Source organism: Chrysochloris asiatica, unplaced genomic scaffold (genome assembly GCF_000296735.1).
Source record: "Chrysochloris asiatica unplaced genomic scaffold, ChrAsi1.0 scaffold00008, whole genome shotgun sequence".
NCBI lineage: Eukaryota > Metazoa > Chordata > Mammalia > Afrosoricida > Chrysochloridae > Chrysochloris > Chrysochloris asiatica.
The window spans coordinates 22,285,188-22,312,284 of record NW_006408526.1 but is presented as its reverse complement, the minus strand read 5'-3'; the positions used below and the strand labels follow the sequence as shown (position 1 = coordinate 22,312,284).

Here is a 27,097-nt window from a genome sequence, read left to right as displayed (position 1 = left end):
CTATGGGTCGGAACCGACTCCACGGCACTTAACAACAACAACATCCAGAGAAGCAGCGACACAATGCCAGAGAAGGAAGCAGCGATGGGGACATGGAGGGAGGGAGCCTCTGAGGACTCTAGATTAATGGGAAGAGCGGGACTAAGAGCTGGCGGTCAGGAGGTAAACTTGCAAAATGTGCCCTTTGGAGGTGAAAATTATTATTTTTAAAAAATAATAAAGTTGATTCTAGATCCAACCAAAATGAAGTTTTGGGCAACTTCAATCTTTTCACCATTTATGGTGATATAATTTATTGGTCCAGCTGTGAGGATTTTTGTTTTTTTAACATTGAGGTATCAATCCATACTGAAGGTTGTAGTCTTTGATCTTCATTAGTAAGTATTTGAAGTCCTCTTCACTTTCTAACATTGTATATGTTGTTAAATGCCATTGAGTTCGTTCTGACTCATAGGCTTCCAAGGAGGAGCTGGTGAGTTTGAACTGCTGACCTTGCAGTTCAAACAGAACTTGTGGTCCAGTGCTTATTCTACAGTTCCTCACCAGTACTCTAATAGCAAAGATTAATAATTAGTGTTCAGAGTCTTCGGTATCAAACAAGGTTTTCTGCAACTTAGTTTCATTTATGCATATCACATATTTTTCTGTCAAACCCTATTACAAAATAGTTCAATTTCTCTGATTGAAATATGTTTATTTCTGTCTATCCTCAAACAACAATTAAACAAAATGTAAATAATTTTTTAAAAAGATTGAATGGTGTAAAAAGCATAAAAAGAAGATGGAAGGAATATACAGTGTACTGTACCAAAAAGAAATGGTTGGTGTTCAACCATATCAAGAAGCAGCATATGATCAAAAGTCAATGATACTGAAGGAAGAAGTCCACAGTGCACATAAGGCATTGGCAAAGAAAAAGGCTCCAGGAACTGATGTAATACAAATTGAAATCTTTCAACAACCTGATGTATCACTAGAGACACTTATCTAAGCTAAGACTTTTGGAAGATGGTTACCTGGCCAACTGATTGGAAGACACTATTCCAATGAGAGGTGACCCAACCAAATGTGGACATAATCAGACAATATCATTAATATCACATGCAAGTAAATTTTTGCTCAAGATAATTCAAAAACAATGCAACAGTGCATCGGCAAGAAACTGCCAGAGGTTCAAGCTGTATTCAGACAAGGACATGGAATGAGGTGTATCATTACAAATGACAAATGGATCTTGGCTGAAAGCAGAGAATACCAGAAAAATGTTACCTGTGCTTTATTGAATACACAAAGCCTTTTGATGTGTGGCTCATGACAATGGACAATGGACAACATTGCAGAGAATGATTGACCAAGAGAACACCAAGTGGTTTAAAATTAGGAAAGGTATGCACCAGGGTTGTATTCTTTCACCATATTTATTCAATCTGTATGTTGAGCAAATAATTGGAGAAGCTGGATTGTATGAAGAAAAATGCGGCATCTAGATTGGAGGAAGTCTCATTAACAACCTGCAATATGCAAATGATACAACCTTACTTGTTGAAAACAAAGACAACTTAAAATATTTACTGATGAAGATCAAAGACAACAGCCTTAGGTATGGGCTGCACTTCAGTGTAAAGAAAACAAAAATCTTCACCACTGGACTAATAAATAGCATCAAGATAAATGGAGATTTCAATTTGCTTGATGTTCAATTTGCTTGGATCAACCATCAACACTCATGGAAGCAGCAGTCAAGAAATTAAATGACATATTGCACTAGACAAATCTGCTGTACAAGACGTCTTTAAGATGTTCAAGAACCAAGATATCAGTTTGAGAACTAAGGTGCCACCTGACCCATGCTATGGTATTTTCAATAGCCTCATATGCATGTGAAAGTTGGACAGTGAATAAGGAAGACTGTAGATGAATTGATGCATTTGAGTTATGGTGTTGGAGAAAAATATTAAAAGTACTATGGACTGCCAGATGCACAAACCAATCTGAGTTGGAAGTACAGCCAGAATGTTCCTTAGAAGCCAGAATGGGCAGTTTTCATCTCTCATACCTCAGACATAGCATCAGGATGGGCCAGTCCCTAGAGAAGGACATCATGCTAGGTAAAGTGGAGGGTCAGTGAAAAAGAGAAAGACACATAATGATATGAATTGGCACAGTGGTAGCAGCAATGGTCTCAAGTGTAGCAATGAGTGTGAGCTTGGAGCAGTACCGAGGAGTATTGCATTATGCTATCCATGAGGTCACTATGAGTTGGTACCTACTTGCCAGCACCTAACAATAGTAACAACAACTGGCAATAGACTGCACCTACACAACCTCCCATTTGTGACAAATAAAACCAAGGCTGTACAAATAAATTGCCATCAAGTTGATTCCAAGTCATAGCAACTTTCTGTGTATGTGTCAGAGTAGAACTGTGTTCCACTGGGTTTTCAATAACTGACTTTTATAAAACAGATCACCAGGGATTTCTTCTGAGGCACCTCTGAGTGGGCTAACCTTTCAGTTAGGAGCCTAGTGCTTTAATCATTTGCAACACCCAGAAACACTATGTGTATAGTAAATATCATTGACCAAACAAAGCACTGTACTAAATGCTGCATATACAACTGTTAACTCCTTGAAGGCCACCTGGCACTATGTGCCCAAAACCACCTGGATGCCCATCCAGGGATTTTCAAACTGCATCATAATTACCTTTGAACTGATAGAAATGGCACACAAAGGTACTTATTCCTTAGGTCTGGGGTGGAGCCCAGGAACATGCATTTGAAAAATATATCCAATGATTACGATGCAGATGTCCAAGGACCACAGCTGTTGTTGTTGTTGTTGTTGTTGTTAAGTGTCAACTCACAACCACCCTGTATATAGGCTTTCCATAGAGCAACTGGTGGGTTTGAACTGCCGACCTTATTGTTAGCAGTCCAGTGCTTATCCTATAGCACCATATTCAAATTGAGCTCCAATGTGACCCTGAGAGGCTTCCCTCTGTGTTCTTGGGATCAGCCAGTCTACTAATGTCTCAAAGCCCACCTTCCACATTGCAAACCTCTCTGGTCATCCCTCCACACAAGGCCTCTTCACAGGTTACTCCATCCTCCCTCTCTCCATCTCTCTCTGCTTCCCTCCCTCAAAATTCTTCTCTCTGTGACAGCTGAAACCCCTTAACGGCTAGCTTCCCTCCATCTCCCACCCTTTCACTGCACCCTGTGCTCTTATATGAAATCCAACTGTTTGCTAAGGCCCTCACTTCACAGGCCCACCACTAGTCTCTATGGTTGTTGTTAAGTGCCATCAAATCAGTACTGACTCATAACAACCCTTGCAGTTCAAATTGACTCATAGCAACTCTTGCAGTTCAAATTGACCTTGTGGTCCAGTGTGTTAACCCACAGCGCCATACCAGCCTCCATGGTACCTCCAATAAATTAGACAGAGGCAGTCCCTCTGGGTGAAAGGTTATAGTAGTTAAATCCAGCCCCCACCATCAGACTGGATTCCAGCCCTGCCTCTCCATGGACAGTACACATACCGAATCCGGACCACTTTCTTGTAACTTTCATGGACATTGCTTATTCTTCAGACCCAAGGTCAGAAAATGATTGACATCCTCTTTACTCCTCAGTGCTGCTTCCAAGTCTGAACTCCACCTCTTTCTGTATAAGTCTCTGCTACTCTTAGGCTAGGCTGAGTAGTTGTGTATGAGCCACTAATCCTCCTCAAGACCATCAATTTTCAGCTTCAATTACTGAAGCTAGACAACCTTTCTCACACCTCCACATCTGCGATCTTGCCATGTAACTTGGATGGCCACAATCCCTCCAACACTGGAGCCTCATAGCTCACAAACCTCCTCAATGCAGTGGCCTTCACCTGCATTCCCTGAACACGTGTCAGATTTGCCACAAATCAGAAATCTCAAGCTGCAAACCACAATTTTCCTCCTGTTCTCACTCCTACTACACCTGTTCCTCAGCACCATGGTAACACCAGCCTCTTGATTCCTTCATTTTCTGCCTGCCCACTCTAAACCAGAGAGTTGACCACTTGAACTATTTTCTTACAAGCACCTTCTACCTCACTTTTCTGGAACACACCTAACTCTGAATGAATCCTATGATTCACTTTCTACCCTTCTCCACCTGGCCTACAAGAAAAAGCATGCAACCCTACAGATTTGATAACCACTACAAGTCTATAATCTCCAAGCTCAGCTGGGTTCTCGGGACCAGAGGTCACTTGTGCTTTGTTGGCCATCTCTTCCATTCTCCTCAGAAACTGCCCTCTTCCAGATTCCTACTTTCACATCAATCCCAGAACCCTTCCCATGTACCTTCTTATTTTCATGAGAAAACTGAGGTCATAAAATGAGAACTACCTTAACTTTCCAAGGAGCTCTGGTAGTGTAGTAGTTATGATTCGGGCTGCTAACCTCAGGGTTGGCTGTTTGAAACTACCAGCTGTTTGTTCTGTGAGAGAAAAATGAGGCTTTGTGCTCCCATAAAGATTTATAGCCTCGGAAACCCTATACAGGGTCACTATGAGTCGGAACCAACTCCATGGCACATAAAAACAACAACCCTAACTTTCCAGTCCCCACCTACACCCTTATCGATCTCTGCACTGCCCTAATTTCTTCTCTGCAGAGTCCCAGGATGAGGGTCATTCCTCCTGTCCCAGCCCAGTCCTTCCACCTATGTTCCCCACCCTTGGGGCCAGTCGTCATCGGTTTTCATTCTTATCATCTAATCTGTCCTCATGTGTTTCCTGCCTCTTGGCCTACAAATATGTTCAAGCTTTACAAGATTTAAAAGTTAACAAGCACACAATAACTTCCCTTTACCTTGAGCCTCCTTACCTTCCACACAGGACAGATTTCCCAAAATCCAAATTTATTCTCCCCACTTAACTCACCTCCCTTCCCAATCCAATCCACTGAAGTCTCCAGTTCCATATGTACCACTCATCAGTCAAAACCTTCACACTATCAAACTCAATGGATAATTTCCTATGCATTTCTTACTGTTGCATTGGACCCTACTGCTCACGTCTCTTTCTTAAAACTGCCAACTCCCTTGTGATTGTAATGTTACTGTCTGTGTCAGTATGGATCTCTTCCTTGGACTCCATTGAGTCATCAGGATTCCCTGACAACCTGCACTAACCTACTGCTTTCTCATCCCACACAATGGGCTATTCCTGGGGAATATCTCCACTATTGAAGTTTCTGCTGCCACCTAGGTTCTAATAAATTTCAAAGGTATAATGGTGCTGTGGGTTAAGGCACTGGACTACAAGGTCGGTTTGAATCACAAGGCCAGCAGTTCAAGCTGAACAGCCACTCCATGGAAACCCTATACAGTGTTAATATAAGTTGAGACCGACTTGACGACACTTAACAACAACATACCCCTAGCCTGGGTTTCCTTCCTGAACATCAGATTCATATAACCAACTGCATGCTGAACATCCCATAGTCACCTCAAACTAGACATGTCCTCAACCAAACTTATCATCGCCACTCTTGCCCCAAACCTGCTCCTTCTATGATACCTGTCTTAGTGATGGGTACCATCCAGTCAAGTCAGAACCAGAGTCATCCTTATTTCCACCCTCTCCCCAGTAGTCTGCTTCTAATATCTGGCTGTTTCATTGCCTGATGTTTTAAATCTCTGCTTCCCCACCCCATTAGCCCTTCCTCTGCTGACTCTTTGCTGATAACTCATCATCAGTCCTTTCAACTGTTGCAACAGCTTAATTGTACTCCTGATTCCAGATTTTTGTCTCTCACATGCATTCCTTGCATAATCACTCAGGTGACTTATCTAAACCCAGATCTGGTTAGATCGCTCTCCTCCTTTAAAAGGCTGTAATGGCTTATAGTACAGAGTTCAGAAGTCTTGACAAGACCCACAAGGCCTCCCATGACTTGATGCCTATTCCCCCTCCAGCATCAGTCCCTGACACCCCTTGCCTTGAGCACTACCTTTTAGTAATTCCCATCCCACAAATAGTTTCACATTCCATAATTTCCTCTTCCAGGTATATCCAACCCAAACCTCTAGCTTCTCCTTGTTATCTCCTACCCACCTTTCCAAACAGCTAATACACCATTAACTCTAAAAAGTATTCTCTCCCTTTCTTTGTACTCCTAAAGCATTCTACGCTTACCTTTATCTTGGCATGTGCTCATTTTAAAAAGTGTCTGTTTATGGCTCTACCTTCCAACAGTAAAGTCTTTTGGGTCCCCTCTTCCATGGTTAGCGCAGAGTCTGACAGATATTTAAACCAAGGCTTATTGACTCCTGGTGATCCCATGTGTCAGAGCAGAACCTGCTCCACAGGGTTTCCATGGCTGTTTTTTCAGAAGTAGATCATTGGGCCTTTCTTTAGTGTGGCACCTCTGGGTACATTCTGTCAGTCTTTCGGTTAGCCAACAATTTGTACCACTCAGGGACTCCTGGTATATATTGCTGTTGTTGTTGTTAAGTGCCGTTGAGTCAGTTCTGACTCAGTGATCCTGCATAGGGCTTCCGACCTTGAAGTTCAATCAAATCTTGTGGTCCAGTGATTATCTTACAGTGCCACACTGGACTCCTGACATAATAGTGTTGTTGTTAAGTGCTGTTGAGTCGGTTCCGACTCATTGCAAACCTAGATAGGGTTTCCAAGGAGCAGCTGGTATGTTTGAACTGCTAACCTTGTGGTTTCACAGTCCAGTGTTGATCCTACAGCACCATACCAGGAATCCCCTGACATATATTAGGTGTTCCAAAATTAATTCTTGAATTCCTTCTCACATCAGAAGTCTGAGACAGGTATTACACAGATCAAAAGAATGAGAACAGATAGCAGGGAAAACAGCAACTGGAAACAAGTCTGACTCTAAGGTCTCTCTGTTCAGCACAATGTGGAGATGACAATAGCACGTCAGGAGCTGACTGTGTGTGGGAAGAATCTTGGAAAATAAAGGCGGGCAAGATTCTGGAGGGAAGAAGTGCTTGAACTTGAGGCCCTGGATAGTGTGGGCTCCAAGCAGAACTCTAATCTGGAAAACTATTGAGCAGTACTAGGCTGGAGTTGTTCATCATCTAAACCTAGATGCTGGGCCTGAGGTAACCATACAGCCAAATCAGTTGCCATCAAGTCAATTCTAACTCATGGTGATTCCATGAGTGAGACACTATATGTCAGAGTAGAACTGTGGGTTGTCAATGGCTGGTGTTTTGGAAGTAGATCACCAGGACTTTCTTCTGAGGAGCCTCTGGGTAAACTCAAATCTTGCACCTTTGGGTTAGCAGCCCAGCACATTAACTATTTGGCACCACCTAGGGACTCCAAGGCAACCAAGACCCCCATAAATACCGATGACTTTGCTTCTCAACCACCTTCTGGACCCTACGCTTACTCAGCCTCTACTTTCTGAACAAGTAGACACTAACTCTCTTAGGCACAAGCCTCCAAGAAGTTCCTTGTACAGATCAAGACATGGAATCTCCCAGATCCATCAGAATGGAAATAAGTATTGACCCGTGTGAAGAAGAGCTGCCATGTCCCTCCAGCCTCCTCTGCTAAGAGGTCCTTATTCTTCTCATACCCACCCTGCGGCAGCCTTGTCCTATAACCTGAAACATAAAAGGCAGCCAACAGATTGAGTCAAAAGGCAGGGGCATTAGATAAACCAAAGAAAAGTCAGTCCCAGGAACCACAGAGTGAAGTTAGCGTTCTGAGACACAAGTGTGTGTGGTGAGGTGTAGCTGTTAGATGTAGCTAAAGTTCCCACCGTTTTGTGCACTAGAACATAGTCCTGCTCTGCACACCTTCCTCTGAAACTTCTAGGCTGGAAGATGATTTTCTCTAGACCAGAAAACACAAGGACAACAGGTTGGAATCATTCCAGTGAAAGAAAACTAAAAACACCACCTTGTGTTTACAAATCACAGGAGAAGGCACCAAGGGTGTAGATAACAAAGGAAAAACTATGGTCCCCTTCTCTGGTAAACTCCATGCCAAACCAAGCTGAAGAACAAGAATGCCTTCATTAGCAGATCATCTGGCAGGTATCCAGTGCACCTGAATCTCTGGGAGCCAGCCCTACTTACATCACACCTCCCCCAAAGTGTTCTATAAACTAGGGAACTTTGTTCCTGTCTGGAACAGGAGACCGGAACCTTAGAACAGCCTCAACTTGAACTGTGTTTTTCAATGGAGACATTGAGGCACCTGCTCCTCACCCTGTTCTGCTCTACACACTGAGATAAGAACCTTTACTTTTCCATGTCTCTTTAGCCAACCAAGGCCAGCTCCTCTCCACTCCAGCTTTAAATGGTGGTGGTGGTTATGTGCCGTAGAGTCAGTTCTGACTCATAGTGATCCTGAATAGGTTTTCTGAGGCTGTAAATCTTTACAGGAGCAGTAAACCTCATCTTCTCCCACAGAATAGGTGGCAGATTCAAACTGCTGACCTTGAGGCTAGCAGCTTAGCTTATAAACCACTATGCTACCAGAGTTCCTTCCAGCTATAATAGAGGGCTCATTATCAACCAAACACGTGGGGACCTACAATGCAGGTGATGTTCATCCAGTCCTGACTCACCTTCCATTGCTCAAGGAGGGAGAGGAACTTGGGAATTTTGGAATTCCCCTCAGGAGGAGGTGTGGGACAGCTCTCAGGCACCACCTCAATGGAATCTTGCCAACAATGATAACAGCACAGAAAACAAACCAGAATTGAATGCTGTCTCTAGTTCAGACACCATGCTTCACATGTAACACTAAAAGTTCAGACAACCCTATGATGTGGGAACTGCCATAAATCCCATTTTATGGATGAGGAAATAGAGTTATTTGCTGGCTAGCAAATGGAGAGGCAGTGGGGAAAACCACACATCTGAGATACCCTGCTCTTAACCACCCATTCAGAAAGAGCCATCTTCCTTCTCATTGTATGGACTAAGGTTTTTCCCTTTTGGTAGCTATTTTGAGAACTATTCTGGTTCTCCATTAGAGAACAAACTTTCCCAGGTGGTGGTGGTGGTAGTGGTTGTTAGGTGCTGTCAAGTCAGTTTCAACTCATAGGGACCCTATGTACAACACAACCAAACACTGCCTGACCCTGTGCCATCCCAACAATTGTTACGCTTGAATTGATTGCTGCTTTACTGTACCAGTCCATCTCTTTGGAGTCTTCCTTTTTTTTTTTGCTGACCCTCCATTTTACCAGACAAGATGTCCTTACCCAGGAACTAGTCCCTCCTGATAACATGTCCAAAGTATGAGAGACAAAGTTTCACCAACCTAGCCTCTAAGGAGCATTCTGGCTGTACTTTTTTCAACATAGATTGGTTTGTTCTTCTGGCAGTCCATGGTACTTTCAATATTCTTCAACACCATAACTCAAATGCATCAATTCTTCTATGGTTTTCCTTATTCATTTACCCACTTTTATATGCATATGAAGCTATTGAAAATACCATAGCCTCTGTATAGGAAACCCTATACAGAGTTGCTGTGTGTGGGAACTGACTTGACAACCTACAGTCAGCCAGCTGATGTCTATTGTATTCTTAGAATTCTAAGAATTTACCAATTTTATGTTTGAATTTTAATTTCAATTTCAAAATATCTTTTATATTCAATTTTTTGCATGTAAAAAAAACTTATCTTTGAAGTAATGACTATAAAATGTAGGCTATTTCTTAAGTTAGTGTTTCTCAAATTTTGAGGAAACATGGCTACAAATAATTCTAAAATTAATATAGCAATACAAACAATGTAAGTGACAGAACTGCATTTGTACCCAAACCTGGAAACAGAGCCCATTTATTTGTACATACTGCCATTAGTCTTGTTTATGGGGAAGATAAGATACTATAGAGCTTAGTGATGTTGTTAAGTGTCATTGAATCAATTCTGATTCATAATGACCCTGCATAATGTTTTCAAGGAGTGGCTGGTGGCTTTGAACTGCCAACCTTTCGGTTCTAACTGACTTTGCGGTCCAATGCTTATCCTACAATGCAACACAGTAATGATATGGATATGTAAATGCTACTATATAGTTTTGAGTCTCTGCAAGAGGAAAGATAACATTTTAGGATTAATGGTAGAAGTTAGTACCATGGCATAGGGGTTAAGTGCTGGGCTAACGCACCAGCTACTCCTTGGGAGTAGCTTCCTTAAAGATTACAGTCTTAGAAACTCTATGGGGCAATTTTATTCTGTCCATGAGTCAAAACTGATTCAAAAGCAATGGTTTTTGAGGGAAACTATTTAAAGGGCGTTCCTGTGACTAGACTATTCTTATGATACTAAAAAAAGTATGGGACTAGATTTAGTACTGGGTTTCATTAGCCTGTCTGTAAATAATAAGTCCACCCCTTGGAAATGTACATTATGTCAGCACATCATAAACTCCATCTAAGTGAGAACTTACTCTGTCTTGTGCTCCCAGTACCTAAAAACAGTGCCAAAAATGAACAGATACTTGGGAAACATACGTTAAATAATGAGCCGCCATACAATAAGTATTGGACTGCGAACCACAAGGTTTGCAGTTCGAGCCTACCAACTGCTCCACTGGAGAAAGATGAGGCTTTCTGCTCCCACAAAGATTTAAAAAGCCTTGGAAACCCTATAGGGTTGCAATGAGTCAGAAACAACTCAAAGGCATTTAACAACACAACCTTCTTAGTATGTTATATTTCTACTCTTAATTTTCCTGTATCCTGAATTAAATCTTGTGTATATTTCTATAAACTATATGAGGATGTCAACAGTATTTGTTGTTGTTGTGAAGTGCCATTGAGTCGGTTCCGACCCAGTATAGAGTATTTTAAAACAAATACACTTTTAAAGAATTGCTTGTAAGAAAATTCCTCCGAGCAGCATGTCTCCTGCCCTTTGTCCTTGGAAAGGCATGCAGTAATCTATATATAGTTCATCTTGGGTGTTCCTGTGCATGCCCCACATACTAAATTGTCCCATATATTTTCACTTTTGAGCTCTCCAGCTAAAAAGTAGAGACAATGTAGTTGAATTTTTCAAAACAATGTGAAGACCTTCAAAGAAATTTCGAAGTGATGCTGTCAAATCCTCTCCCACTTGTGTTATTGTTGTTGAGTGCTGTCTTGTCATAGCAACCCTTATAGGATTTCTGAGGAGCGGCTGGTGAGTTTGAACCACTGACCTTGAGGTTCAAGCCAGCCTTAAGGTCTGGTGCTTATCCTACAGCGCCACACCTAAACTCCAGAATGATATATTGCCCAGTCCTGCACCACCTTTCACAACAGAGTGTTGTTGCACTCACTGTAACCATTCATCTCATTAAGGGTGGTCTTTGCCTTTGCTGGCCCTCCATCAAACATGATGTCCCTCTACAGTATCCCTCTTGATGACTCATCCAAGCAAGCTGAAGTCTCAGACAACTTCTATGATCCATGGGGTTTTCAGTGGGTAATTATGGAAGTAGATCAGTAGACCTTTCTTCCTAGTCTGTCTTACTCTGGAAGCTTCCACATGGATAACCTTGCTGGTTTGTGAAATACCAGTGCTATTATTTCCAGCATTACAAGTCCTTTACAAGTAAGCCACTATAAGCCAGTAAACTGACAGGCAGGTGGTGGCTGATGAGAAACTACAAGCTACTCCTTTCCAATATAACTGACCTGGGTTTGCTAACCTCTCTTGGGGACCCTGCAATGCACTTGTCTCTGGCCAACTTACTACTCCTCCTGATAGAACCTGGGCTGGGAGGGTGTCCAAACCTCCCTCTCTGCCTGCTGATGGCACCTCCCTTATTCGTCTTCTGTTTGGAATGGGAATCACTGAGTCATGACTTCACACTTGGCTCATTTCATTTCCTCCAGCCCACACTCCGACCAGGTAACTGACGGCCCTCAATTATTTCTGCCTAAAAGTGAATGCCATCCACTCCCATCTTTGGGAAGACTAAGGATTCTAATGTGGGAAAGAGAAGCTTTTAAAGGTCCAAACTCCCTTAATAAGAAAGGGGTCCTTGTACTGTCCTCCTGAGACACACTTTTCCAGCTGCATCTTGTACGCCATCAATCCTTCCTTTTTTGTCACAATTATACAAAACATTTCAAAATCTGCAATGGGATATGAATCTTCAGTGATCATAGTGCATCATGTTTTCTAGGTCCAGTATTAAATTTCTTTTGTATGTCTAAATAAGTTCCATTATACAAATATGTCACATTTTGTGTATCCATTGATTCATTTGTTCATTCAAATGGAGATTTGGTTTGTTTCCACTCCTTAGCTATTATGAAGAATACTCCTATAAACACTTGTGTACATGTGTTTGTGTGAACACAATCTTTTAATTCTCTTGCATGAGTGAAACTAGTAGATCATATTTGTTGTTCCTTGTAGTTAAGTGCTGTCCAATCAATTCTGACTCATAGGACCCTGGATAAAGTTTCTGAGGAGTGGCTGTTGAGTTTGAACCGTCCACCTTTCAGTTAGCAGTCCAGTGCTTAGTCTATAGTGCTACACCAGGACTTCAGTGGACCATCTTTAAGTGTATTTAACTTATTATTGTTGTAAACTGAGTGAAGGTTTGTCAGTTTTACATTTAACAAATCACACACTTTGTTTCATCTCAATGACTGCAACCCCCTCCATGCAACAACAGTTATCCCACTTCCTCCCTGTGCTTCCTACTTCTTTCCCATCGCTTCTCAATGTTGCCCTTAGATAAATGTTGCCATTTTGATCTTGAATGATTGTTTCATGATGAGTATACTTTAAAGTGGCTGTGCCATTTTATATTGCCAGCAGGAATTCATGAGGGTCCCAATTTCTCATATTTTTGCCAACATTTGTTATCCATGCTTTTTTATTATAGTCCTCCTGGTGGAGGTGAGGAATCCCTGGGTGGTACAAACAGTTAATAAACTCAGTTGCTAATCAAAAGGTTGGAGTTTCTGGTCCACCTACAGGCACCTAAGAAGAAACACCTCACAATCTACTTCTGAAAAATCAGCCACTACAAGTTGGGCTGCTATCTCAAGGTCAATAGTTCACGATTCAGAACTACCAGCTGTTCTGCGGGAGAAGGATGAGGCTTTCTGCTCCCATAAAGATTTACAGCCTCGGAAACCCTATATAGGGTCAATATGAGTCAGAACCAACTCCACAGCACACCACCACCACCACAAAGGGTTCTGTATACCTTCTGTATATTAGGCACTTATCACTTGGATTCAATTCTAAATTTTTTATTTCCTTTCTATTCACATAACAGAAAATACATCTTTCCTTGTTTTTCCTTTCAGTGGGTAAATCATAAAAAGAAGAGAAAAAATATGAAAACAAACTTATTCTCTCTCTTTAGTAGTTTCCTTGGGCTATGGCTAAAAGGGGGTGGGGGGAGAGTACAAACAACAAGGTGGACTAAAATTTGTTTCTCACCAAATGAATAAATAGAAATACAGAATCTGTCTTTTTTTTTGGTTCTAAACTAGTCACAAAAAGAACTGAGGATAAGCGGCAGGGGACTTTGGATCCAGAGAGGGAAAGGGACTGTGGGCCGAAAACTGAGGGGGGGGGGGGGGAAGGGTAGGGGGCGGATCTCTAGGATATACCCTTTGGTTGATGATGCATGGAGGGGATTGGAACCATGGCAATGAGATCATTTAAAAAAAAAAAAAAAAGAACTGAGGATTATAGAAACGTTAGATTAAAGAGGGGTGGACACGGTTGCCTACATTCCTTCCCACAGGGGGAATAAAGATACTTCAAAATGGATCAGGTATGTGAAGATCACCCGGTTCTGCATTTCACTTTGCCTGTATTTACTTCTCCATGGATTTCTTCAAGTAAGACATGAACAAGATGCCACATAAAACCATAATCAGGGTATCCTTGTTCTTGATCACAACTGGAATATACTGGTGGCAGGTACAAGAAATTCATTCCTGGTGAAATCTGGGGCCAAATTCCAAAAACCATTCCTTTTAGGGAAGGGTAGGAGGAAGATTTGTATGTGTGACCTCATCCAAAAGGTTCCAGCCCTAAAGGATATAAATAAGAGTGTGAGTTGTCAGTCTTCCCAGTTCCAGGTGCAGGAGTTTTCCAAACAGATCAACACCATGAAGGTTCTCAGTTCCACGCTACTGCCACGGAGGCTATTTCTGTGCCTGGCACTGCTGGTTTCTTCTGCCATTTCTGCAAGTACCTATGACAATAGCTGTGTGGTCTTCTATGAGTTCTACACCATCAATGACCCAGCGATCACAGTCAGCCCAAAATCCTATGAGAGCAACACACACTACAAAGGTAAGTAGAAGCGATTCGCTCTGTTGTTGTTGTTGGGATTCTGACTCATGATGACCCTGTATAGGGTCTCCAAGGAGCAGCTGGTGAGTTTGAACCGCCTGCCATGCAGTATCAACCTTGCGGTCCAGTGCTTATCCTACAGCACCACACTAGGACTCCTGTTTTTTATTATGTGAAGAGAGTTTCAACTGGAATTTTAGAGCATAGCCCTCCATCTCTGCTTTCGAGCTTAATAGAAAGTAGTGGGGCGGGTGAGGGAGAGAAAGTATTCAAGCATGCGAGAGTGTGTTTGGATGGAAGTATGTCTGCATGTTCCCTGTGCAAACCTGAGCCACTGGAGCCATTAAATTCCAGTCTCCAGGTTAACAGAACCTCCACAAAAGAACACCTGGAGCAAGTTCGGGCTTAAATACATTGGGCACTGTTATTATGATTTAGCGTAATGGTAATTGCATCACATTAACTAGCCTTTTCCCCATCCATGTGATGAAATTATGACTGCCATGGGTGATTGTATACTGCTTAACCACAGGAGGCACTTTTATATTCATTCTGTGGTGAGCAACTAGTGAGCTAGACAGGTTGTTTATTTCCTTATAGGTGAGGAGCCTGAAACTCAAAGAAGGTAAATGATTGGGTCAAGGTTTCACCACTTGGAATCCAGGTCTTTACATTCCTAATCCACTGCTTTTCCTGGAGGTGTCTAGTAATAGTTTATAAATATTTTGGAGGGGGATTAGCAGAATCTCTTAGTCAAGGAATGTGCTTCCTGATTAGTTTCATAATAATAGCAATAACAATATTTCATATGGTGCTTTACAAGTATTAATGCATTTCCTCCTCATAGCAACCTGTTGGGTAGACATTATTATCACTCCCATTTTATAGAGGAGAAAACTGAGGCAGAGGTGCTAACTGACTTTCACAGATCACAGAGCTACTATAATGGTGGAGCCAGGATATGAATGCAAGTATTCTATCACCAGAAATGGCACCCTTAACTGCTACATGATATGCTTCTCAAGAATAGTAATGAGAGCTGACACTTCTTACGATCAGCTAGGTATTTTAGGAGAAAATACTATTATTTTCCCAATTTTACTGATGAAAAAGTAAGGAACAGGGAATTTTTTTTTTTTTTTTTTACCCAAAGGCACAAAGATAATAAGTTACACAGCTAATTTTTAACGTAAGTAACACAGTCAGAATTTGTCCAGCTTTGTCCAGCCAGGCGGTCAACTTCAGAGCCTGTCTTCCTATCTACTGTTACTCTACCTCTCTCAGAACGCCAACCAAATCCTGCAGACAACCAGAGTGCTATCTACCTCCTTGTTCTAATGCTTCAGGCTTCACCTGGTGAACCACTATGGGAAGTCTTCATACATTCCTCCTGGTTGTTGCTCATTAATTTTTCTCAGGGGAACTATCATTGAATGCTTTGGTTGTTGGGGAGCTAAATATTTCCCACTTACTCAGGCAACAGATCTTGTCCTACCAGGGCAGGACCAGGTGGGCACATGTGTGGCCTGGTGAATGAAGAAGGAGCTGGTGGGGAGGGGTGGTCAGAAGGACTCCTGAGAAAGAGATGACAGGCCCCTGATAGAAGATGCAGGTCATGAGGTGTTGGAATGGAAAGGAAAATCGCACCTGTTTTTTGAAGATGCTGTGGAGCGAGAGACATGAGATCTGGAAGTCTTCTAGAAGTAGGAAGACAGGAGAAAGAAGAGCTATAAGACCCTTGAGAAGGAACAGGGAACACTCTGGGATGAAAGGGAAACCACAGCCATTCTCCAGGCCTTAGGGGAGCAGAATGGAAGTGGGAAGACAAGGAGGAAAGGAACTGAGGCTCCCTGAATGCCTCCTATGTGCCATACCCTTCCCCAAACTTCACGTCTTTTATCTCAGCAGGAGCAGAACGGTGCTAGAGCCTAGGATAAACTGGGCTCTGTGTGAGAATGATCTAAAGGGAGGCTCCAAATCCTATGCCCTCAGAGATGTGCAGTGCAGGTTCCACAGCTGGTATGACAGACCAGGTTCCAGGGGTTCCTGGTAGAGCATCATCGCAGGACTTAACAGGCATCCTGGAGGTAGATGAGTCAGTGCCCTCACAGCCAACTGCTTTTCTTATCTTAGTGTCTCTCTCTCTCTCTCTCTCTCTCTCTTTTCTTACATTTTAGGGTGTGTTAACATTGGTAAGTCATGTTTAAATGGCTTGGCAGATCTTAAGAGACAATGTCCTCTTAGGCAATGTCTTCTTAGAGCTCCATCTTGATATCAGTGGGAAAACCCCTTAATGTGTTAACACTGACATTAAACTATTGTGTAGGCATCACACAAGACGGCTGTAGCTTACCTGTCTTTTTCCTTTACCTGTAGCTTTAAGGTTAGAACCAGGACTTCTTAAATCAATCAGTGAGTAGTTATTTGGTACCTTCATGTGCTCACCACTGGGATGGCTGGATACTGACACAGATGAAACCACAGTATACAACTCCAGCCAAAATGGACTTAGAAAAAGAAAAAAAAAAAAAGTTAATGTTTGAGTATCAAGAAGAAAAGAGGGTAGAAGTGTTCAGAAGATGAGGACTTGATGTAGGCATTGAGGACTAAGTGAGGATGGATTGTGTGAAGAGAAGAAAGGAAGGATTTCAGACAGAGAGCCAGATCTGAACAAGAACCAGGAGCAGGTGGGCATGCGTGAGTTTGCGGTACAGAGGGGAAGACTGGCTGCTGTCTGAGTGGGGGTGTGAATAGCAGAGCAGGGCAAAGTGATGAAGGGTCATGAAACTCACGTGTTGTTGTAAGTGCTGTGGAGTGGGTTCTGACCCACAGTGATCTTGCTTCCAAGGAGCGACTGGTGAGTTTGAACCGCCAACCTTTCAGTTCAAACTGACCTTGCAGTCCAGTGCATTAACCCACAGTGCCACAGCAGGACCCTTGAAACTCATATGCGAGGTACTATCGTCAACAGAACACAAGCAGAAACATGTAGATATTTAGAAAAATTAACACTTTGGAGCTTTGAAGAGTATGTACCCTGCAGCAAGAGGGGTTGGAAAAGGAAATCCGGCCAGGCAGCAGCATATTCAAGGCATCCTGAAAGGAGAAATCCTGATAATCCCAGTGCCCACATGGCTCAGGAAGGGAGGAAGGAGGATTTGAACCAGAGGGAAAACAGAGGCACGAATGAGCCCGTTAAGGAGTTGGCAGACTTGCTGACTCTCTGGAGGATACAGTCATGTGTCATCAACCACAGATCTAGGACAAGTTCTCACTGTGGGCTAATGAAATCTGGGTCAGCTGATCCTGAGTGACAAAAAGCAGAGATAATACAATGCGCTAAGAAGAATACACTGATAGCAATCGCAATGGATCCAATGCCCACCATATATTAAAATCTTTATATTTTCATTTTCAAAGATCTCCACATTATAAAGGATAATGTCATTATCTTCAGACTTAGAATTTGACCTGGCACACAGTGGGCAGTCAGTAAATAATTATGGAGAAAACAATAAACAGTAAGGATGCTGAGACACAGAGGTGAAATGACTTGCTCCTAAATGTCAGAGCCGGGATTTAGATGCAGGATTGTCTTGATCTAATTGTGCTATATGATCAGTTTTTCTTCACTTTGTGAAGAAAAGAGCTTTGAAGGTATTTCAGATGTCTGAGGCAAACTTGGAAAACAACACCCTAGCATGGAGGAATTTGCTCAGAAGAGATCTCTTAAAGGAAGAAATGTATGGTTGTTTTGTTAGTTGCCTTCCAGTCGGCTCTGAATCATAATAACATTCTTATGAACAGATTAAAATACTCTCTTGAAATTCCCTCCCCATGACACATTGTTGTTGTTATGTGCTGTGGAGTCAGTTCCGACTCATAGCGACCCTGTACAGGGTTTCCGAGGCTGTAAATCTTTACAGGAGCAGAAAGCCTCATCTTTCTCCCACGGAACACCTGGTAGTTTCGAACTACTGACCTTGCAGTTTGCAGCCCGATTCGTAACCACTACGCTACCAGAGTTCCTTCATGACACATTAGAATGCTGAAATTATGTTTCTTTCACCATTAGTACAGTTAAGTATCAGTTAGGTCCCCACATGGTTCATGTTGGGCTAGGTCATGGAAGAAAACTAACCTGACCGGAGAAAATAAGGAATAAGCACCAGACTGCGAACCGTAAAGCAGTTGTTCGAACCTACCAACCACTCCCTGAAGAAAGATGAGGCTTTCTGCTCCCGTAAAGATATACAGGGTCCTGGACGTTTAACCACAAGAAGGGATTACCTAGATTACAAACACTGTGGCTCAGAGACCTCCTACTCTATCAAGAACAAAGAGACTGGGAGCTTTTTCTACAATCATGTTCCTTTATGTCACTCCGCAGGGGCACACCTGGTCCTTTCCTGGCAGTCATTCCATTCACCCCCAAGCCTTCCCTGAGAGAAGGGCAGGGCAGGTTTAACACCTTCATTTGGCAGGTGAGGAACCAGGATCACAAAGGTTTCCAGAATGCCCAGGATCACAGCCCCATTTTGTAACAAAACCAGAGCCAGAGCATAGATCTTTTGTCTACCTTGTATTGTAGACAATTTGGAAAACACAAAAAAAGCACTAGGGAAAAAACTGAAAATCATCTGTAATCCCACGACCACGAAATTACCACAGTTAGCGGGTAGGTAGGAGGACGGGATAGAAGGTGTTCATGTTTAGTGGACACTGTTCTAATGTTAAGGGAGATGGAAATTTTGGGATAAGGGTAAGAGCCACACATGATAAAGCACAAATAATGTCCCTGAGCTGTACGTGTGAAATGCTTTGTTTTGTCACATGTATATTTACCACAATAAAAGATAATGATAATTCACCACAGTTAATATATTCTTAGATTTCTTTCTAGACTTTTTCAATCTTTTTTATAAAATTAGGACCATGCTGTGGAGTACTGATGTAGCACTACAGGATGATGCACTGGACTGTAAGGTCGGTTTGAACCGAAAGGTTGGTGATTCCAACAGCACTTAACAACAACAAATATGGACATAATATTTTGAAACTTGCTCTTGTCATGTTGAATTTTGATTTAACAAACCTTATCCCTCTTCTCACTATATATAGATGACTGATTTTTTTTTTCTTTATCATTTCCTCTAGTAAACGTTCCTGTGCAATACAATACTACCTATGTGTACCTGCGAGCTATAGACAAGTTCTCTAACTTAGTAGGAACCTGGCAAAGCACAAGCCAAGAAGTCCACAAATGTAAGGGCTTGTATAATGTAGAAAACTTCAACGACACATTCTTCGAGGCAAACTGGCTATCTCCTAATTCCTCAGACCTAAATGAAGTTGCAATACAGTAAGAACCTATCTATGTGTTGTTTACTTTGATCTTTTAAAATTGCTTATTGGGTTTATGCAATTTTTAATTGATCTTGGAGGGTTCAAAATACAAACCAGATGCAATATGAAAAATTCATACTTTCTGCCTCAGCATTGTTGGTCAGAATGTTTATCTATAGGTGTTTATAAACACACTCCAGTTGTGATCCGCATAAATAGCATGAACTGCTCAACCCACGTGGTTCAAATTCTCTGTCCTCAAACTGAAAAATCATTTTTAAAAATAGATGCATTTTGGAAAGGTCTAGCAGAAATGTCCTTGTGTGGCACTGGAGGATAAGCACTGGACCGCAAGGTTAGTTTGAACCCCAAGGTCAGTAGTTCAAACCTACCAACCCCTCCTTGGAAACCCTATACAGGGTCACTATGAGTCAGAACCAACTTGATGACATTTAACAACAACAACAGCAGTAGAAAGTGTGACGATTGTGTCATAAAACTGGCTTTTTAAGGTCACACCAAATGGATGCATATAGATTCTGAAGTGAGGCCACCTAGAGTCAGTTCACAAACTTGTATAGGGTTTCTGAGGAGTGGCTGGTGGGTTTGAACTGCCAAGCTTGCAAGTAACAATCCAGCATCACACCATGCCTGGCTAGGGATTTGTTAGTCAGGATTATTTTAGGAACAAAAATTTAGGATTATTTTAGGAGACAAATATTGGGAGGTATTTGTGGTTCTGAGTTCTGTTTTATACTAGAAGAACAGGTCTGACGAGTCTGAACAGTCACCGACCTTTGATGATGATGTTATCAAGCCATTCCACCCTCTCCTGCTATACCCTGGGCCTATACCCTGTGGGCTTTGCAGGGTGTTACTGTTATGTCCACAGAGTGACTTGCAAGAGTAGAACCCAACGGGAGCTGCTACAATCCAGTCTCTCTGTGACAGCATCAGCTTAGAAGCCAGCCAAGGCTAATGAGGAAAATCACACTTCTGTCACCTCACCTCATTAAAGCCTTCACACTCCTAGCAAGAACAGGTGAAAAGTCAAACAGCGACACTCTGCAAGAGAAGTAGCACATTCCTGCTGACAATGACAAGGTGGTCTCCAGACCCCACCTGATTTGCACTGTCCATTCTCCTTGCATACAGTATAGACACAGGGCCAGCATCAGCAAGGCTGGTCCAGGAAGGGAGCATCACACAGAGCAGGGCACTCCCTTGTGCTGGGTACTGAGCTGAAGCTGAAGGAGGGTGAAGAGGTCCCTGCCCACAGGACTTCACAGTCAGGTGGGAGAGATAAGGACAATACAGAATAATCACTGAGGTTATACATTGCTTCCTCAAGAAAGCATTCCCTGAAATCCCAGACCAAGACAGGGCTCTCTGGTATACACTAACATAACTTCCACCACTTCCTCAGAGCACACATCACAAGTGTGGTTAATTATTTAATTTGTTGGTTGATTATTTGCTTAAAACCTGTCATTCCAAGGAAATGGAAGTGTCACAGAAAAGTCACTGTCCCCTCAACAGGTAGAGTCCTGGTATGGTGTTGCAAAGAAAAGTATTTGACTGCTGTCCACAAGGTTGGTGGTTCAAACCCACCAGCCGCTCCTTGAAAACCCTATGCAAGGTCACTATGAGTCAGAACCAACTGGATGGCCCTTCACAACAGCAACAACATACTTTCATTAAGTATGTGTAGACTGAATAGGTACCAGGGTAATAAAGGACACTCTGACACAGTAAGAACAAGCCGTACAGGTTATTTAACAAACATTGATAAGCACCTACTATGTGTTGGGTGTTGTGATAGGGGCTGGATAATAAGAAAGAATTGCCAACAGAGCTTGTCTTCAATGTGTTGACTCTCAGATACAGAAAGCGGATCCTTAGTAAATCAACGCCGTCAAGGGTTGTGGCTCTCCGATGAAGATCTGAGTTATGACAACAGGGAGAGAAGACTTTACAGAACTCGAGTCTGCGTGCAGACGTAACAAGGACGGGCATTAGGCATTGTAGGCAGAGAGCCTGCTTGAACAGAGATCACAGGTGTGTGCCTGCCTGAGGATTTCAAGATAAGGAAGTTGGTGGGTGTGGCGGATGGAAGAGGCAGTATGGAACAAGAGTGTGGGGCTCTTATAGTCAAGACAGTATGGTGTTTGTTGTTGTCATCAAGTCAGGTCTGATTCATAGCAACCATGTATAGGGTTTCCAAGGAGCGGCTCAAGGGTTTGAACCTCCAACCGTACTGCTAGCTGTTCAATGCTTATCCTACAGCACTACACCAGGACTCCCAAGACAATATAGAAAACATCAATATTTAATGATCTGCTAATTGTATAGTAAAAGGATTTGAGATTGGGATCCTCAGAGACGGTTCCCCCCCTTGACAAAAATCTGGCCTGAACTTGGTCATCTCACAGACAGGCCCTCACCATGCTCTCTCTCATTGTCTGTCCTCTACAGAGTCATCACTGTGTACAACAATCAGAACGCTACTTACTCTGCTCTGAGGCTGACTACAGGAGGTAAGTTCTCCCCACCCCATTTGTATGTCTGGCAGGTTACTCCATCAGTCTGAAAAATTACTCTGCAGGTACTATAAAATGGGGGTGGGAGACACTTCTAATCACTCATGGAGTTCTCTGGATGGCACAGTTTGCACTCATCTATCTACCAACTGAAAAGAGTCCTGGTGTGGCGCTGTGGTTAATGAACCTGACTGCAAAGCCGTTTGAACTGCAAGGTTCAAGCTCACCAGCAGCTCCTCGGAAACCCTCAACAGGGTCACTATGGGTCAGAATCGACTCCACGGCACTTAACAACAACAACCAACGGAAAGATTGGTGTTAAAACTCACCCAGTGGCACCATGGAAGAAAAGTCTGGTGAGCTGCTTTCACAAAGATGATAGCCAAGAAACCCCTATGGAGCAGTTCTACTCTGTAACACATGGGCTTGTCATGAGTTGTAATCAGCTCAAAGGCAGCAGGGTTTCTGGTTTTAATCATGCATACCTAGGTTACGAATCAGGCTACGAACCGCAAGTTCAGCAGTTAGAATCTACCAGCTGTTTCGCGGGAGAAAGATGAGGCTTTCTGCTCCCATAAAGATTTACAGCCTCAGAACCCCTGTACAGGGTCCCTCCACCTAGATAGCATTGTAAATCTCCCAGCACCTTGAGATCTACATAACATTAGTTCAACACTATAACCCTAGTCCTCCCCAAATTTGGTAAATAAAAGCCCTTTCTAAGATTTCTGCAAATTCCCAGGGCCCTTAGGCCTTCACCTCACCTCTGGTGCCAAACTCATTCCTCTACAGGAACTGTTTCTATTCAACGTCACACTGACTGTAACATCAGCTCCTTCCTCAAGGTCCACAAAGAATTCTCCCTTACAGAAAGCCTTCCTGGGCAGAGTAGCTTTTAATCAAAGGGTTTTAGTGGCAGTGGGGAGGAAAGTTGCACAAACAAGAGCTTATATCATAGAAATACCAATGATGTTATTAGTTCTGAAAGTAGCCTTTCGCCACAACCACAACCAAAAATTTCCACTGACCTTGCACAGTCTTTAGTACCCAACCCAGAGCCATCCTGAGGGCCCTTGCCTTCTTCTTTCTCCCTTCTCTGTCCTTTTTCCTTTCTCTTACCTCCATCCTGGGAGTTAAAACAAATTCTAGAAACTAAAGGTCAGAAAAGATAGATCACTTGTCTAACATTACACAGAAAGTAAATAGCAAAACTAGGACTTAACTAATGAAGAGAATTTTTTTTTAACATTTTATTATGGTTTAGGTTAAAAGTTTATAGAGCAAATTCATTTCCCATGCAACATTTTAAACACATTTTGTTTTGTGACATTAATTGCAATCTTCCTCATTGTAATAGCATTCTTCTGCTTCCTCGCTGGGCTCACCAGTTTCCATTTGCCTTTCTTTTCTCCTTCCTGCCTTCGGAACTTGGTTTTGGAGCAAGTGTTGCCCTTTTGGTCTTATAGGATTGATTATTCTGAGGCGTTCACACCTCCCAGGTATTACTGTTCACTTTATAGCGTAGTGGTTACAACTCGGGCTGTGAACTGCAAGGTCAGCAGTTCGAAACTACCAGCTGTTCCGCGGGAGAAAGATGAGACGTTCTGCTCCCGTAAAGATGTACAGCCTCGGAAACCCTGTACAGGGTCGCTATGAGTCGGAACTGACTCCACGGCACACAGCCAGCCATGGATTGTCTGAAAGGTGATCCCAGGGATGGGTTCCATTTCAGGTTTGAAGGGTGTCTAAGGGCCGTAGTTTCTGGGCTTCCAGTCTCTATCAGACCAGTAAGTCTGGTCTTTTTTATGATTTTGAATTATGTCTTACATTTTTCTCCCACATTGTCCAGCAACATCTAATAAGATCCCTTCCAGAGCAGTTTGTAGCAGTAGGTAGGCACCATCAAGTTCTAGTCCCAGCCTAGTAGAGGCTGTGTGTAGGTCATGTGGTCTATTACGCCTTTAGACTAACTGTTCCCTTCAGTTAAAGAGAAATAGTAAACGAATTTTTTAAATCCAAGCTTCAACCAAGAACAAATAGCATTAGTCATTCTTAGTATCCAGATAAAAGGTTTTCTCCAGGCACCCAAACACTGATATACATCTAACATGTCACCCATTTTCCTCCTAGCCATGCATTGCTAAATGTGCTCAAAAAGGATTTCTATTTTCAACAAATTTTGAAGTGGTTATTCCTAACATTATTATTATTATTATTATGCTGTTATTGTTGTTGTTGCTGTTAGGTGCCGTTGAGTCTGTTCCAACTCATAGAGACCTTATGCACAACAAAATGAAACACTGCCTGGGCCTGGGCCTACCTTTCCATTTTTGTTAAGCTTCAGCCCATTGCTGCTGCCACTTCGCCAATCCATATCATTGGGGGGTTCTTGCTCTTTGTTGCTGACCCTCCACTTTACCCAGCATAATGTCCTTCTCCAGAGACCGACCCCTCCGATAGACAGTATGTGTGAAGAATGAGAGACTAAGTTTCACCATCCTGGCTTCTAAGGAGCACTCTAGCTGTACTTCCTCCAACATAGATTTGTTTGTTCCTCTAGCAGTCCATGGTATTTTTAATATTCTCCTCCAACACCATAACTCAAATGCATCACTTCTACGGTCTTCCTTATTCACTGTCCAACTTTTACATGCATATGAAGTTGTTGAATATACCACGGCTTTAGTCAGGCACCCCTTAGTACTCAAAGTGACATCTTTGCTCTTAAACACTTTAAAGAGGTCTTGTGTAGCAGATTTGCCTAATGCAAATACTATGATATGATATACTATTACATAAAACCTTAATTGTTTCCCTTGGTGCTTTCTCCTCTGTGAAAAGACCAGAATGTTGTTGTTTTTTCCCTCAAGAGCATTTTTTTAGAAGAACACTCCTATAAATTATAAGAAAAAAAAATTTGTTTCTAATCAGAACCCTCTAACTCCAGTTAACATGGAGTCGATTCCTATTTATGATGGCCCCATGCGTGTCAGAGTAGAACTGTGCTCCACAGGATTCCTAATACTTGATTTTTCAGATGTAGGTCACCAGACGGTTCTTCTGAGGTGACCCTGAGTGGGCATGAACCTCCAACCTCTGAGTTAACAGTCCAACAAGTTAAGCACTTGCGATATTCAGAGTCCTCTTATGTCTAAATTCCACACTAATAAAATCCAATTTAAAAAAAAAAAAAAAGTGGTTGTGTTCAGACTTTCTGGCTCAGTAGGATGCCACAGGAACATTTGCTTTGGGAAAATGCTGAGTGAGATAAGACTGCATAGCACAGCTGGAAGGCACCCTCCAGGCAGGTGGAGGGGTGGTGGTGGGGAGAAATGCACCAATCTGCGTAAATCACTGATGTTTTCTTTGCCCTCTGCCTCTTTCTTATATCAGTTTAATAGAGTAAATTCTAACTCGATAGTGACTATATAAGACAGAATTGGCCAAGGCTTTCCAAAACTGTAATCTTTATGAGTCCTGTGGTGGCACTGTAGGATAAGCACTGGACTGCTAACCTCAAGGTCAGCAAATTCAAACTCACCAACCTTGGAAATACCATACAGGTCACTCACTAAGAGTTGGATTCAACTTGAGGACACTTAACAACAGCAATCTTTATGAAAGCAGATGCCACATCATCCTTCAATGTACCAGTTGATGGGTTTGAACCACCAACTGGTTAGCAGCTGAGCATTAACCGCTGCACCACCAGAGTGCCTTTGCTTCTTCTTTAGAGTGCAAATAGTTAAGTACTGACTACTGGCTAAAAGGGTGTTTGTTAGAACCCACCCTGGGGCACCTGGGAAGACAAGTCTGGCCATCTACTTCCAAAGAATTTACAGCCTTAAAAAACATTATGAAACAGTTCTATTCTTCACACATAAGGTCACCATGAGTTGGAATTGATTCAACAACACAACAACAACTTATCCATCTCAGGTTTTCCAGGTTCAGACAATTTCCTAGGGCTACAGAGCTGGTTTTCTTTGCTAACTAAGCAAGCCAAACTCAGAGACTCAGTACCTGGTCAGATCCTCCCATGTAAAAAGAACCAGAGCCTGCAATAGGGTCTGTGATACTGACACCACAGAAAGAGATTCCAAATTTGGATGAGTGTCTTTCCTCTTCCTATGAAGTCAGGATGGCACCTTTCAGTTCTTACAAGCTTTACATGCAATTCTTAAAACTACCAAGAAAAATAAAACTGTGCCTTTCAGGATCATATATGCAAGGACATTGTTGTTGTTAATTGCCATCGAATCGATTTCGACTCATAGAGACCCTATATAGGGTTTCCAAGGAACAACTGGTGGGTTTGAACCGCCAACCTTGTGGTTCTCAGTCCAATGCTGATTCTACAGCGCCACACCAGGTGTCCTCAATGATAATATTAAGGACATGCAGATAGTATGTTAAGGGCAAACTATCTACCCAACAACAAATTCAGCAGTAATATAAACTCAGCAGGTATTGTTCCTCCATAGAGGCCAATGTGTATGATTATACACACCTCAAAGGTAGAGAAGGTTTCTTGCTTATTTTAATTCTTTGACATTCCGTGCCCCCTAGCATCATGCCTCCTCTACACACACTTGTTCTTGATAAGTGTTTATTGCATGTTTCTCATGAAATCTGACTCCAGTATTTCATGTTTCATCAGATTAGCCTCATCTCTCTGATTCTTGCCCATTGCCCAACACAGATTCTGATACCATTGTTTTGTGGTTTTTTTTTTTTGTTTTTTTTTAGTAATGACCACCACCGAGACCAGCCAGACAACAACTCAATGGACAACAACCAGGCCGACCACAGCCAGACCAACCACAGCCGATCTGACCACAGCCAGACCAACCACAGCCGATCTGACCACAGCCAGACCAACCACAGCCGATCTG

General features: G+C 42.4%; 1 protein-coding gene across 1 annotated transcript in view; it reads left to right on the top strand.

Moving 5' to 3' along the window:
• The first annotated feature begins 14,021 nt into the window (after positions 1 to 14,021).
• The window catches only part of PLET1 (placenta expressed transcript 1), a 13,502-nt gene continuing 426 nt past the window's right edge, over positions 14,022 to 27,097 (top strand). The window contains exons 1-4 of the mRNA XM_006833971.1: positions 14,022 to 14,316; positions 18,908 to 18,994; positions 19,474 to 19,678; positions 22,138 to 22,199. Of these exons, the coding sequence (XP_006834034.1) occupies positions 14,022 to 14,316; positions 18,908 to 18,994; positions 19,474 to 19,678; positions 22,138 to 22,199 (649 nt within the window). The remainder of the gene's footprint in view (positions 14,317 to 18,907; positions 18,995 to 19,473; positions 19,679 to 22,137; positions 22,200 to 27,097) is intronic.